Raw genomic sequence first — 15,183 nt, 5'->3', positions numbered from 1 at the left:
AGGGTCAGGTAGGCCAATGCCGCCTGAGGAGGACTTAAGGATCAGTAGTCTATGGGGGAGCCTTGGAAATTTGCCTCGCCATAGGAATTGTGAGAATATCCGACAAATTGCGTTAAAAAAGGTTTGAGGGAGAAATATTGGAACTCTTTGTAAAACATAAAGCAGCTGGGAAGTATGCAGGATTTTAGTTTTTCCTTCCGGTCCAAGAGATGAAGGGAATGGTGAGATAATTTAAATGAGTTTGAATTTTATGAGACTAAATATTTGATCTGATCTCCTGACCACTGAAAGGGAGCAAGTTTTTAAGATCTTTGATGTCTTGATTGGCAGCAGTAACATTAAGAACCTCAGATTTCGTATAATTTACTTTGAAGTTAGACCCCATTCACATAGCGTGCTATTCGGGGGGCATATACATTTTTAAACACTAAAAAAGTATTGAAACGTATAGCTCGGCGTATACATAGACTATAATGGGTCAAACATAGACCAAAATAGCATTCGTTTGGTCTATGTTTGTCATGGTTTACGTTGGGATACTGTTTTTTGAAAGTACTGAAAAGCGTACTGTCATGGACACCGGGTTTGTGGACCCACTAGGCCGCTCCGCCGTAGCGGGGAGGCAGCTGACCAGGTCACAGTCTAAGCGGAAGTAAATGGCAGAAAGTAATGCTTGGGTACCTGAAATAGTCCAGGCGGTGGCTGTGGAATCAGCACGGATGGAGGCAGGTGCGGCAAGTGGCGCCAGACGTGGCGGGCAGTATCCGATGAAGCAGTAGATACTTGACGTGGAATATGGCACTTGACGTGGCAGATGGCACTTGACGTGGCAGAAGACACTTGAACGCTGGTAGGCACAGGAACAATACGGAATACAGGAACGGTAACAGGGCACGGGTAACAGCTGGAACGGGAGACACTAAGGGACCATTTGCGAGACAGACTGGGAAAGACTAACAACGCTCAGGCAAGGATTAGAAGGCCAGGGGCCTTCTTATAGACCAGGAAATCGTGGCAGTTGATGGTGATGACGATTTCCTAATTGCACGCACTGGCCCTTTAAGGCCGGGCGCGAGCGTGCGCGCGCACAATACGGGACCCAGCTGAACGGAGCGGAAGTGAGCGCTGGCATCTCCTAGGAGGGAGACGGAGGCCACAGATCCAATGCTGCGGGCGTCGGGAGGTGTGTAAACCCGACGGCCCGCGGCCATGGACGCTACACGTAGTCTGCTACGCTATTTTGTACTTCAAAAAAACGTATACATGACGTAACTTTTTTAGCATTGATCTCAATGGATGACGTATGCAAACGTAATGCTATAATTTTTTTTCTTTTTTTTTTCTAGCAGTGTTCACTTTAAAAAAAAAGTATACTTTTTTTAGGTAAAAAACAGACAGAAACATATAACGACATATGGGTATATGCTAAAAGTACTCGCTATAAAAAACACAGACGTAAACAGAAAATGGTACATGTTTGTATAAATTTTCAATGGTCCACATTTTTATTAAAAACGTATACGCCCGGCGAATAGCACAAACGCAATGTAAATGGGGCCTTAGATATCCAACCAAATGACTCAAAGATCTGCAATATGTGTGGGAAAGCTTGTTGGTGATTAATAATAGTAGGTCGTCCACTAAGGCCACTGTATTATGATGGGTGTTACCTCATCGTATACCTTGAATAGCCGTTTGGACTATTTTCTGGATAAGTATCTCCGTTGTTAAGATAAACAGGGTAGGTGACAGGGGGCTGCCCTGCCATGTGCCATTTGATATATGGAAGGAGGAGGATAGTGTGCCATTCAATCTAATTCTGACTGAAGGACAGATAAAGGGAAAAAAATGGCAATAATGAAGAGCTCTGAAAAACCAAATTTGTGTAGAGTGGCCCGCATAACTTACCACTTGACTCTATCAAATGCCTTTTCCGCGTCTGTCCCTAGTAAAATTAAAGGGGTCTTTGTTGAGGAAGAATATTAAATTAAATTAATGAATATGGTAGTGTTATGTCTGCCTCATAGGGACAAACCCCACCTGTTCTGGAGAGCTCAATTTAGAAAGTAGAGGCTGTATTCTAGAGGCCATAATTTTTGCCCACCATTTAACATCCACGTTCAGGAGTGAGATTGGCCGGTAACTTCCACAACAAGTAGTATCTTTGGCACCATGTAAAAGGTCATTGCAAACTTGAAGAATATGTTGAAAGTGTGGAAATTCCTTGTAAAGAAGTCTTGTTAAATTATATGAGGAATAGTAAGTTAGAAATTCTTTAGTGATGCTTTTTATATCTGTAACTGTAGTGCCAGTATGTATTTTGATTTTACACTACCGTTCAAGAGTTTGGGGTCTCCCAGACAATTTTGTGTTTTCCATGAAAACTTATATTTATCAAATGAGTTGCAAAAGGACTAGAAAATATAGTCAAGACATTGACAAGGTTAGAAATAATAATTTTTATTTCAAGTAATAATTTTCTCCTTCAAACTTTGCTTTCGTCAAAGAATGCTCCATTTTCAGTAATTACAGCATTTCAGACCTTTGGCATTCTAGCTGTTAATTTGCTGAGGTAATCGGGAGAAATTTCACCCCATGCTTCCAGAAGTCCCTCCCACAAGTTGGATTGGCTTGATGGGCACTTCTTGCGTACCATACGATCAAGCTGCTCCCACAACAGCTCTATGGGCTTGAGATCTGGTGACTGCGCTGGCCCCTCCATTACACATAGAATACCAGCTGCCTGCTTCTTCCCTAAATAGTTCTTGCATAATTTGGAGGTGTGCTTTGGGTCATTGTCCTGTTGTAGGATGAAATTGGCTCCAATCAAGCGCTGTCCACAGGGTATGGCATGGCGTTGCAAAATGGAGTGATAGCCTTCCTTATTCAAAATTCCTTTTACCTTGTACAAATTTCCCACTTTACCAGCACCAAAGCAACCCCAGACCATCACATTAGCTCCACCATGCTTGACCGATGGCGTCAGGCATTCTTCCAGCATCTTTTCAGTTGTTCTGCGTCTCACAAATGTTCTTCTGTGTGATCCAAACACCTCAAACTTCGATTCGTCTGTCCATAACACTTTTTTCCAATCTTCCTCTGTCCAATGTCTGTGTGCTTTTGCCCATGTTAATTTTTTCCTTTTATTAGCCAGTCTCAGATATGGCTTTTTCTTTGCCACTCTGCCCTGAAGGCCAGCCTCCTGGAGACGCCTCTTCACTGTAGACGTTGACACTGGCGTTTTGCGGGTACTATTTAATGAAGCTGCCAGTTGAGGACCTGTGAGGCGTCTATTTCTCAAACTAGAGACTCTAATGTACTTGTCTTGTTGCTCAGTTGTGCAGCGGGGCCTCCCACTTCTCTTTCTACTCTGGTTAGAGCCTGTTTGTGCTGTCCTCTGAAGAGAGTAGTACACACCGTTGTAGGAAATCTTCAGTTTCTTGGCAATTTCTCGCATGGAATAGCCTTCATTTCTAAGAACAAGAATAGACTGTCGAGTTTCACATGAAAGCTCTCTTTTTCTAGCCATTTTGAGAGTTTAATCGAACCCACAAATGTAATGCTCCAGATTCTCAACTAGCTCAAAGGAAGGTCAGTTTTATAGCTCCTCTAAAAAGCAAAACTGTTCACAGCGTTGCTCATTTGGAGTGTGAGTGCATTTTTGCCTGCGTATTTTGTATTCGCTCCAACGGAAGTCTTTCTCGAAACTATTTTTGGTAGGGATGCCCTGAGGATTTTTTTTTTTCCTGGGGTGCCTCGAGTCCGAAAAGGTTGGGAAATTCTGTACTAGGCTAGAGGATCATGCAGGCCTACACAAGGATCCCGTCGTGGAGCAGCTCAGTTTGTCGTGGGAAAGGGGCCTGAGTGAGTACAATTTTATTTTGTTTGGCGGCCACTGTCTACAAGGGGGTGGAGGGGGCTGTATGGCACTGTCTATGAGGATGAGGTGGTGGATTATGGCACGGTCTACAAGGAGGAGGTGGGGGATTATGGCACGGTCTACAAGGAGGAGGTGGGGGATTATGCCACTGTCTAAAGGGAGGCTGTATGGCACAATCTACAGGTGGGCACTATCTACAAGGGGGGGCTGTGTGTGGAAGCTAGGGGAGGGGAGCATTATACTGTGTGTAGGTCACTAAGCAGACATTATACTGTGTAGGGGCACTACAGGGGGCAATATAATGTGTGTGGCACTTAGGGGGCACAATACTGTGTGGGCACAATTAGAGGACAAAATACTGTGTCCTTGAAGGGGTTATAATATATGATAGGATTAAATCGTATTATTCTACTGCATGGGGGCACTAAAGGGGCATTATACTGTATGGGGGGCACTATTAACGGCAAGGGAAGGTGTCACGAAAAATTTTTTTTTTATATTTTATTGCTTTTAGTATGTTATTAAAATACATTTTATTTATTTGTGTTTTACTTTTTTCTTTCTTTTACTTCTCTATGGGGGCTGCCATTTTTTTTTTCATCTCTTTATGTGTCGATTAACGACCCATACAGAGATGGAATATGGCACATACATCCCCATAGAGAATGCGAACGGGAGCCGTTCCATCACTATAGTGTACGCCGTCTGTGTGGGAACGGCAAATGCGCCGCTCCCACACAGTCCAAAAGGAAGGTCTTCGGCAGAAGGTCATCCGCCGCCATTTTCATGTGGACCGGAAGCCGCGGCCAGTAAGATGACTACTTCCGGTTGCGGCTTCCGTCCATATGTTCAGAAGCAAGGACTAGGAGCGGAGGGAGCGGCGAGAGCGTCAGGGACAGCGGCGGCGGCAGGAGCAGGTAAGTTATGTTTGTGTATGTATGTTCGTGTTATACTGTGTGATTACCACTGTATCTTATGAACTTAGATGTGATCGGTAATAGTTAAATCCTGCTGACATTGAACCCGTCAGTCCTGACGTGACAGATACAGGTTTCAGCGCTAGATACAGTTTCAACACACAAAGGTTTATCTGAACCAAATACTTGAGATCAACAGAAAGGTCCATGAATTGTCATTCATTAGATCAATACAGCAAACTATACATCCAGCAGAATAACATAATTCACATCAACCAGTCTCTTTTATAAACCAAACAAAGTATATTGTATATTAACCAGAAAAAAAGTCTATTGCATAGAAAAGTGTTAAAAACTCTTGTACTAATGTAAGGACTAGTATCTTAATTCTTAAATCCTAAAAGACTAGTCACTCTGCAAGTAATGTTTCATCTAAAATGACTCAGTTTATGAAGTGGAAATATATTCTTCATAGAAATAGAAGCAATGGCATCAAAATGACTTAAACAGGCTGTAATTAAAATATATTTGGAAAAAAAAGTTATCAGAAGTTTATCTAATACAGTGAAAGTGCTCATCAGACTGTGTTATAGTTTTTTGGAATTCATTGCTCTGGTAATCCTCCATCAGCAAGCAATCGGGGCCTCTGGCTCCCAGCATATAAGTGATGGAGAGGATGCCTAAAGGCTGATGTATATTAACTTTGTCAGCTTTCTGCAGGCACATTATTATATGTTTCTGGTTATATTGTACATTGCAGACAATCTGACAGTGTTGTCATATGGCTTAACAGAACTGTTACATTATAGACATTTGAAAACGGAACTTTAGTGCTAAAAAAAAATTCAGTATTTAAAGTAAAGTTAACCAGGAGGTTTCAAAGGAAGTTCAGAAAAAGTGAAAGATTTAAACAGGAAAATACTATTCTATAAATATCTATAGTGCCTATCATGCATTATCCCAAAAAACGTATTCTCTGCACTATGGCTAAGTATGGTCAAAATAATTGGCAGAACAGTTGTTGTGTCCGTGTATTTTTAGTACAATTATTCTTCACTTTTTTTGAGAGGTTAGAAAAATATGGTTAGCACTGCAGTAAGATAGTAAAACAAAAGGTTTAAAGGCTTCGTAAACCTTCGCACACAATTTTTTTTTATAAACCAATGTATCCTGTTATTTAAAACAACTTTTCAATTGTTTTTCTATTTAAAAAAAACAACTTTTTGAGATACAGCTTCTATGTATCCTGGATACATAGAAGCTGTATCTTGCACTCAAACCGGAAACCGTCATGTCAGCGGGACTGACAGCTTTGGTGACAGCGGGTCCAGCATGTCTCTGAGAAGCAGGGTCCACCTGTTATTGATCATGAACTTAGATGTGATTGATAACAGAAGGATCCTTCGTGTCAGAGACATGCAGGACTCGCTGTCATCCAACCCGTCTGTCCCACTGGCCTGACGGTTTCAGATTTGAGAGCAACATACAGATTTTATGCATCCAGGATACATAAATGCTAAATCTAAAAAAGTAAATTTTTTTTTAATATAAACCAATTAAAAGTTTAAAATACCATAATAAGTTGTTTTATTAAAGAAAAAAAAAGTGTGCAAAGGTTTACTAAGATTTTAAATTCTACCTAATATACTCTTAATTCACAGGCAATTCTGCAGTGAACTGGAAACCAGAGTAAACTGGGACAGATTGGTTTATATGGACCTACCACATTAAAAAGACTGTTTTTAGGAAGTGGTTCCCTAGTTACATGACTGTCGCAAATTACATTGATGGTGCTTGGAGCAAACAAAGAAAAGAAGCAGCTGATAAATCATGTCATCATGCATCTTTAGGGCTTGTCCACACGTAGCAGAATTGCTGAGTATTTTCTGTCCGGAATTGCGGCCGGAAAATACGCAGCAGAATACAGTAGCAGCAAAGTGGGTGAGATTTAACAAATCTCATCCACATGCTGCGTAAACTTTCTGCGTAAAATGGTGCGTATTTTTCGTACCGCAGCATGTCTATTCCTGCTGCGGAAAGTGGACTGAATTGCTGCGTTTTTCTGAGATGTCACTATCTCCCAACATTGTGAAAAACACAGAAAAATCTGCAGCATTTTCTGCAGTAAAAAAATGCAGGAACTGGTGCGGTTTTTCCGCAGAGGAAATCCTGCTAGTTTCTGCGGAATTGCTGCAGAAAATTTCTGCAGCAATTCCGTTACGTGTGGACAAGCCCTTAAGGGGTTTTCCAGTCGACAAATATTCATGTTATCAACAGAAATTGTACTTGAAGCATAATATTCATGGCTTATCCTCAGGATAGGCTATCAATAGCTGATCAGTCCGGGTCTGATTCCCCACCGATCTGCAGTTTTGAAGGGTGTGCGGCAGTCGTATGAGCGCTGCTTCCCCTTCATTTCTACTTGCTCACTGTGAATCGTTGACACATGTAGCGGCGATTCACAGATATTGCAGCCTTCTTTTCCTATTCACTTCAATACCTCTGAATTGCCACTTCATGTGTGTCAACGATTCAGTGAGAAAGTAGAAAAGAAAGGGAAGCAGCGCTCATACGAGCGCTGCACCCCCTTCAAAACAGCTGATAGGTGTCCTGAGATTTGGACCCCAACCGACTATCCTGAGGATAGGCCATCAATTTTTAGGGACTGGAAAACCCCTTTAACTTGTTTCATTTATCAGATTTTTTAAACAATAAATGTAAATGAAGACATTGTGCTGCTGCATTCAGTAACTGAGTATTCAAGCTCTTGGACAAAAAATTACAAACACCAATAATAGTTATACTAAATGGAACCAACGTACTACAGTACATAGGGATGATGTAGCATCAACGTTTAGTATAGCCTATTACCCAAGCTATAGTAAACCTTGCTTTTGTGCCATTGAATCGCAGGTCTTTCCTGCTGCATGAACTAATGCCTCACTAATCTGCTATCTTGTTGTTGTTTTTATAACATTGCTACTTTGAAATAGTTTTATCAATAAATAATTTACATATTCTTCTATACCATGTTATTTGCAACAATACTAGTTCACCAGAGCCCTTTAGCTATATAAATTTATGACTGGCATGACCGCTTAAATTTGGAAAGGTGCAATGAACAAAGAGAGTACCCCTAGGTTTGTCAGTGTCTCTGTTCTAGAACTGCATCCTGCTTATAGATTACATTTTTTCTACAGAAATTAAACCAATGCATTGTTTGTCAGTGTCACACATACCGAGCTTGTACCACATATCGTGTATTGCAAAGCCTATCAGGCATCTCATGTCTTCATACCTGTTGAGAAAGAAGACATATTATTATTAAGGCTGGGTTCACACAACCTATTTTCAGGCGTAAACGAGGCGTATTATGTCTCGATTTACGCCTGAAAATACGGCTCTAATACGTCGGCAAACATCTGCCCATTCATTTGAAAGGGTTTGCCGACGTACTGTGCCGACGACCTGTAATTTACGCGTCATCGTTTGACAGCTGTCAAACGACGACGCGTAAAATTACTGCCTCGTCAAAGAAGTGCAGGACACTTCTTTGGACGTAATTTGAGCCGTTTTTCATTGAATTCAATGAAGAACAGCTTAAATTTACGGCCGTCAAAGACGCCTCACATAATGCTAGGAGGAGCAATTACATCTGAAACGACGGAGCTGTTTTCTCCTGAAAACAGTCTGTCATTTTAGTCGTAAAAGGCAGCTATCGTGTGAACATACCCTAATTGTCTTGGAAAGAGCATATCTCCAATAAATTTATTAATCTGATACAATTTGATAATGAAATGGCCTCAAATTTGCTGCAAAATCTGAATGTTTTACAGTGGCATACCTCCCAACTTTCAAGTATCACAAAGAAGGACAATTTTTTTTCTTTTAACCCACGCCTCTAATCCCACCCAATCCCCGCCCATACACACCTTATTCAGCTCACACAGTATCACTCTCCCAAATAGCTGCCCCTACACAGTATAATGCCCTCTAGCTGCCACCATACAGTATAATGCCCCATAGATGCACCCATACAGTATAAAGCCAACTCAGATGGCCCCATACAGTATAAAGCCCACACATATTCTCCCATGCAGTAAAATGCAGATACAGATGTTCCCATGCAGTATAATGCCCAAACAAATTTCCCCATACAGCATAACGCCCCCATAGCATCCCCCATACAGCATAATGCCCCCATAGCTGCCACTATAGCTGCCCCCATACAGTATAATGCCCCCTTAGCTGCCCCTAGTTCCAGTGCCCTTGTAGACAGTGACACAGTGCCCATGTAGGTACTGCCACAGTATATTGCCCTCTTGCTGCCCCCATACAGTATAAGGCCAACACAAATGCCCCCATACAGTATAATGCCCACATAGATTCTCACATGCTGTATAATGCCCACACAGAGGCCCACATGCCTTATAATGCCCAAACAAATTCCCCCATACAACATAATGCCCCATAGCTGCCCCATGCAGCTTAATGCCCCTATAGCTGCCCCATACAGTAAAATGCCCATACAGATGCCACCATACAGTATAATGCCCCCATAGCTGCCCCATACATTATAATGCCCCATAACTGCCCTATACAGTATAAAGCCCCATAGCTGCCCCATACTGCTTAAAGCCCCCCTACAGCATAATGCCTCAATAGCCTCCCCATACAGTATAATGACCCCATAGCTGCTTCATACAGTATAATGCCCCCCTAGCTGCCCTTATACAGTGTAATACCCCCAAAGCTGTCCCTAGTGCCAGTGCCCATATATAAAGTGCCAGTGCCCTCTCGATAGTGCCACAGTATAATAGATAGTGCCCCTATATAGTGCTACAGTTTCCATGTTGATAGTGCCACCCCCTGTAGATAGTGCTACCCCCACCCTGTAGACAGCGCCATTGAGACTCCCTCTAGAAGCGGAATCCCCAGCCAGAGCATAGGCCGGGGATTCCGCTGCTAGAGGGAAGCCCTGATGTTACTGTCCATATATGGACAGTGATGTCAGTGGATACTCCTTGAGTGAATCCCCGTTGCCGACTCTGGCCGGGGATTCCGCTCCAGGAGGAGCCACTGACGTCAATGCCCAGATCATCGGCAACAGGGATTCCGCTCAAGGAGTAGCCACTAATTCTGAAGCAGGAAACTATCAGCTCCCTGCTTCAGAATTAGTTCAGAGCGGAGGGAGCTCCTCCGCTCTACGAAGACTCCCCGGCATCGTTGCCAACTCCACTTCAGAAATTTCTGGACAACTGAGCTAAGAATCACGGACAGACCAAAAGTTTTACGGACACATTACAAAATCAAGAGTAAGGCCCCATGCACACGACCGTAGATTTCGTCCGTAATTATGGACCCATTCATTTCTATGGCCGTAGAAACCTTCCGTAAAAAATAGGACATGTCCTATTTTTTTATTCTATGGGCCATGGTCCTATACTTTATAATGGGAGCACGGTCTGCAAATGCGGATGACTGTCCGCAGACGTCCGTGGCCGGCCGTGCCCGTAATCACAGATTGTGATTACGGGCACGGTCGTGTGCATGGGGCCTCAGTGATAATAAATAGCATAATTAACACCTTTTATAAGTGATCACACAAGTGGGATAGAAAAAAGAAGAGTATGGGCACAACTGAAGTTGAATTAAAAAATTATTAAAGTAAGGGCCTGTTCACATCACCGTTCGCTTTCCGTTCCGGGGTCCGTCGGAGGTTCCCGTCGGGTGAACCCCGCAACGGAAATTCAAACTGAAATCACAGCTTACGTTTCAGTCGACTGCGCTATTGATTCCGTCGTAAAAACGGAAACCTGCTGGAATGGTGATGAACGGAAACCTTGAAAGCAATGGTAATTCCAATGGAGCCGTTGCTTTCTGTTTAACGTATCGATCCTCTCTTCCTCTGACGGAAGAGAGGTAAACATATATTAATGCTAGTGTGAACAAAGCCTAATACAACTAAGATATTAAAAATATTAAAAAAAAAAAAAAAAAGACCCTGCTGGGCTTTGAACCAGCAACCATCAATACGTAAGGCAGACAAGCTGACCACTACACTATAAAAGCCATCATATTCTATACCTGCGAAACTCATCAGTCACAGCTCCGCTTGTAGCTTTCCCACGCTAATTAAGCACAGGAAAGCTACAAGCTGATGGTTCCATGCTTCAGAATTATTTTGACAGCGGGACATACCCTCGGCCGCCCGGGACAGCGGGACACCGCCCGGAATCCGGGACTGTCCCGCTGAATCCGGGACGTTTGGGAGGTATGCAGTGGGTGTAATCCATGGAGAATCTGGAAAGAATCTGGTGTTGTAAAACCCCATTTATATGCATTGTACTGTATTTTCTGTTGTGTTCTGCACTAAAAATAAGCAGCAAATATGGCACCAGAGCATGAGCAACAGTAATAAGATTAATAATAATCTCTTCGGCTTTTATGGGTTAAAAGAGATATTTGGGTCTCACCATTATGTTTCTTTCTACTTTTTCTATGTTTAGTCGTCAAATTGTATTTCAATAAAGACACATCCTCCCTGTGCACACATTTACTGTAATGTTCTGTTGTGTTTCTCTGAATTTTATTGGTTTCTACAGCACAGAACATTCTATTCAATAAGCCCAAATGTCATTGAACCAAATCTGGTATTTTTAATTGAAAATTTCATCACTTACTTGTCCAGAATCTCATTGCGCTTGTCATGAGAGAAATTCTCCAGCTGTAGAGAATCCTGAGTAATGAAAGCCACTGCCAGATGAAAATAATTGTTCCAAAGCTGGAAAATGGAAAACAAACAGAATGTAAGTTTAAAAAAAAACAAACTGATAACGTCTCATTAATTTATAAGACTCCGAAATGTATAAAAAAAATTATTCGTATTTTTCAAAACCTGTCAAAGACAAAAACAAGATGTTTGCCAAATATCTTGACAGGCAAAGCAAAGAAATCAAGAAATTTAAGGATAAATAAACAATAGATTATATTGTTGACCTTTCATATTTTCATTTGTTTTGCAACATAAATCTCTGACAACCAGTGATTTTTTAAACAATAAGATTATGAAATTCACAGCTGAATTGTATTGTCAAGGACAAAGCAGAAAAACGACTGGAATGAGTGGGGAGAACATGTTCTGAACAAGTTCCCTGTTTAGAAGGTATAATAAACTTTCCAGGCGACAGTCCGCAATGTCTTTGATTCCTGGTTGCCTCCACTTTGTTCTCTGCAGCAGGGTCACCCAGCCATTCAGTGAATACAGCTCTCTTTTTCCAATTCCCCTCTGACCTACTGCAATGATAGCGGTCATTTCCCTGTGCCTTGCTATATCTTGTAGTACCTGCTCGTCACGATTTGCTTGTTTGACCCAAACTAATTGACTACGCTGTTTGTGCCCCCTTTCTCTGCTACCTGACCTTGGCACGTTTGACTAAGGGCACATTCAGACGTGGCGGAATTGCTGTTGAATTCAGCTGTGGACAGTCCGTAGTGGAATTCTGCAGCAGCCGTTTTTTACATTTGTTTCTATACATTTTTAGGAAAGTTAGTTCAGATGTTGCAGAAAATAACTGTGCAGAAATCAGGCTGCGGTGCAGAATTTTCCCTCCGCAGCATGTTCATGATGTTGCGGAGAAGAAGCGGAATTTCACTGCGGATTTCAGCCTTTGCAATTCAAAAACAGAAATTTGTGCCAAGTCCGCTGTGATATCTGCGACGTCTGAATTACCTGTAAAATATGCAAATGTTGGTGCAGATTCGTTGCGTAATTGCCCCAAATCTGGACCAACATTTGCAGCGGAAAAATTATGCCACGTCTGAACGTGCCCTTATAGTTATAGTTTGTGCCCTCTTTCACAGTGTTTATGCCATTCGTAACTCTAGGTTACTGAATTAATTACTATATTATGTTGCTTTTAAATTAATGTTCACACACAGCTGATTTATTGCAGAAATTCCTGTTCCATGTGTGTTAATGGGGCTGTTTCTCCAACATGTGAATGAATTTCTACAAATGTCATTCAAATTTAAGAAATAGTCAGATATTTCTTCAACAAATCTGCTACATGTGAACATACCGTTATAGGTTTTCAATACTCCTTTCAATTTTATTTATTTTATTATTTTTATCAAGAAAATAAGTTTAGCAGACAAAAAAAAATATTTTAGTCTCAGACTACCAATGATTTCCAGACTTAAAAAGTGTTTTTGTAGGGTAAACGGTTATTCAGTCAACATGTCTTTGGTAAAAATGTGTCAGACTTCCAGTATCAGACATCTGTGAGCAGTGCCAAGAGGGTTAAAGGGGTTGCCTGGAATTAGTAAAAAGGGACTACTTATTTTCAGGCAACAGCACCACTCTATGTCTATGGAGCTGTGCTTGGTATAATGATACAATCACACATGGTATATTCATTTTAGACATTTCTGTGATAGTCCCATTCATTTGAATGGGGTTTGCAGAAATCTATGTAGATGTTGCAAAAACAACCCCATTCACATGCATGGAACCGAATTTCAGTTGCTGAAATTTCTGAAGCAAATTTCCTGCGAGTGATTATATCCGTAATACAGGGAAAAAAGATTTCCATTCATAACATGTACAATAAATTGCTTAACTAAAGGCCCTTTTACACTGGCCAATTATCGGGCAAACGAGCTTTCATAGAACGCTCGTTGCCGATAATTGCCCTGTGTAAACAGAGCAACGATCAGCCGATAAACGAGCAAACTGCTGAACGTATCATTTTAAAAAAGTAAAATATTATTGTTGTCGGCAGCACATCTCCCTGTGTAAACAGGGAGACGCGCTGCCGACATGTTATTAATGTATGGGGACGAGCGATCAGTCTATTGAGCGCTCGTCCCCATACTAACCTCTTGTGACAGGAGCAAACGAGTGCCGATCAACGAGTGCCGATCAAAATTGGCCAGTGTAACATGACCTTAAGGGTATGTGCACACACACTAATTACGTCCGTAATTGACGGACGTATTTCGGCCGCAAGTCCCGGACCGAACACAGTGCAGGGAGCCGGGCTCCTAGCATCATAGTTATGTACGATGCTAGGAGTCCCTGCCTCGCTGCAGGACAACTGTCCCGTACTGTAATCATGTTTTCAGTACGGGACAGTAGTTCCACGGAGAGGCAGGGACTCCTAGCATCGTACATAACTATGATGCTAGGAGCCCGGCTCCCTGCACTGTGTTCGGTCCACTACTTGCGGCCGAAATACGTCCGTCAATTACGGACGTAATTAGTGTGTGTGCACATACCCTTAGAGCAGGCACAGATATTTTGTACGTATCTGCCAGGCAGCACTCAGCTCACCAAACACATTATTTGCATAAGTAAGTTTAATTGATCATATAACATTTTGTCTATTACTGAAAATGTCTCGTCATTATAGACATTGGCTTCATTTCTAACAACAGCATGTGATGATGTGTAATGCAGATTTGCAAGCTTGTACGTCCCCAGGCCCAGTAATGACTTTCTGTTATAGACATTGTACAGTATTCAACTACATTTCATCAAAACATAAAGCAAATCATTATGTTTAACAAAGAATATTGAAAAAACATTAGTAAATAAGCTGTACAAATAGCACAAAGAAAAAAATGACACATGGGTTTTTCTGGTTTATATAAATAAACCTAAGCATTGTAAGGGCGGGTTCACACATGGCGGAATTTCACTTAAATTCCGCTGCGGACACTCCGCAGCGTTATTCCGCAGCGGAGCCGTTTCTCCATTGACTTTCACTTTAATTTAGCAGTGTTCGTTTACACGATGCGTACAATTCCGCTGCGGAGCATAGGCTGCGGAGCGGAATTTGGTGTCCGCAGCATGCTCTGTCTGTTGCGGAGCAGTGGCGGACTCATGGCGGAATTTCTCCATTGACTTCAATGGAGATTCTAAGTTCCGCAATGAAGTCCGCAGCTGTCATGCACATGTCATGTGTGCTGCGGATGCGTCTTGCTTTTTTAACTTGACATTTCTTCATTCTGGCTGGACCTATGTATTTCTAGGTCTACAGCCAGACTGAGGAAGTCAATGGGGCTCCCGTAATGACGGGAGCGTTGCTAGGAGACGTCAGTAAATAGTCACTGTCCAGGGTGCTGAAAGAGTTAAGCGATCGGCAGTAACTGTTTCTGCACCCGGGACAGTGACTACCGATCACAATATACATGTATCTGTAAAAAAAAATGAAGTTCGTACTTACCGAGAACTCCCTGCGTCTGTCTCCAGTCCAGCCTCCCAGGATGACGTTTCAGTGTAAGTGACGGCTGCAGCCAATCACAGGCCAAGCACAGGCTGCAGCGGTCACATGGACTGCCGCGTCATCCAGGGAGGTCGGGCTGGATGCCGAAGGAGGGACG

At 42.2% G+C, this 15,183-nt stretch overlaps 1 protein-coding gene across 1 annotated transcript in view; it reads right to left on the bottom strand.

The window, feature by feature from the left end:
* Positions 1-15,183, bottom strand: part of DOCK2 (dedicator of cytokinesis 2) — a 963,684-nt gene that overhangs the window by 203,043 nt on the left and 745,458 nt on the right. Inside the window, exons 31-32 of the mRNA XM_075859372.1 lie at positions 11,481-11,581; positions 8,037-8,095 (exon numbers count right to left, since the gene is read on the bottom strand). Of these exons, the coding sequence (XP_075715487.1) occupies positions 8,037-8,095; positions 11,481-11,581 (160 nt within the window). The remainder of the gene's footprint in view (positions 1-8,036; positions 8,096-11,480; positions 11,582-15,183) is intronic.

This window comes from Rhinoderma darwinii, chromosome 3, assembly GCF_050947455.1.
Source record: "Rhinoderma darwinii isolate aRhiDar2 chromosome 3, aRhiDar2.hap1, whole genome shotgun sequence".
Taxonomy (NCBI): Eukaryota; Metazoa; Chordata; class Amphibia; order Anura; family Rhinodermatidae; genus Rhinoderma; species Rhinoderma darwinii.
Note: the sequence above shows the minus strand (reverse complement) of the source record. Positions and strands in the feature narration are given on the sequence as shown.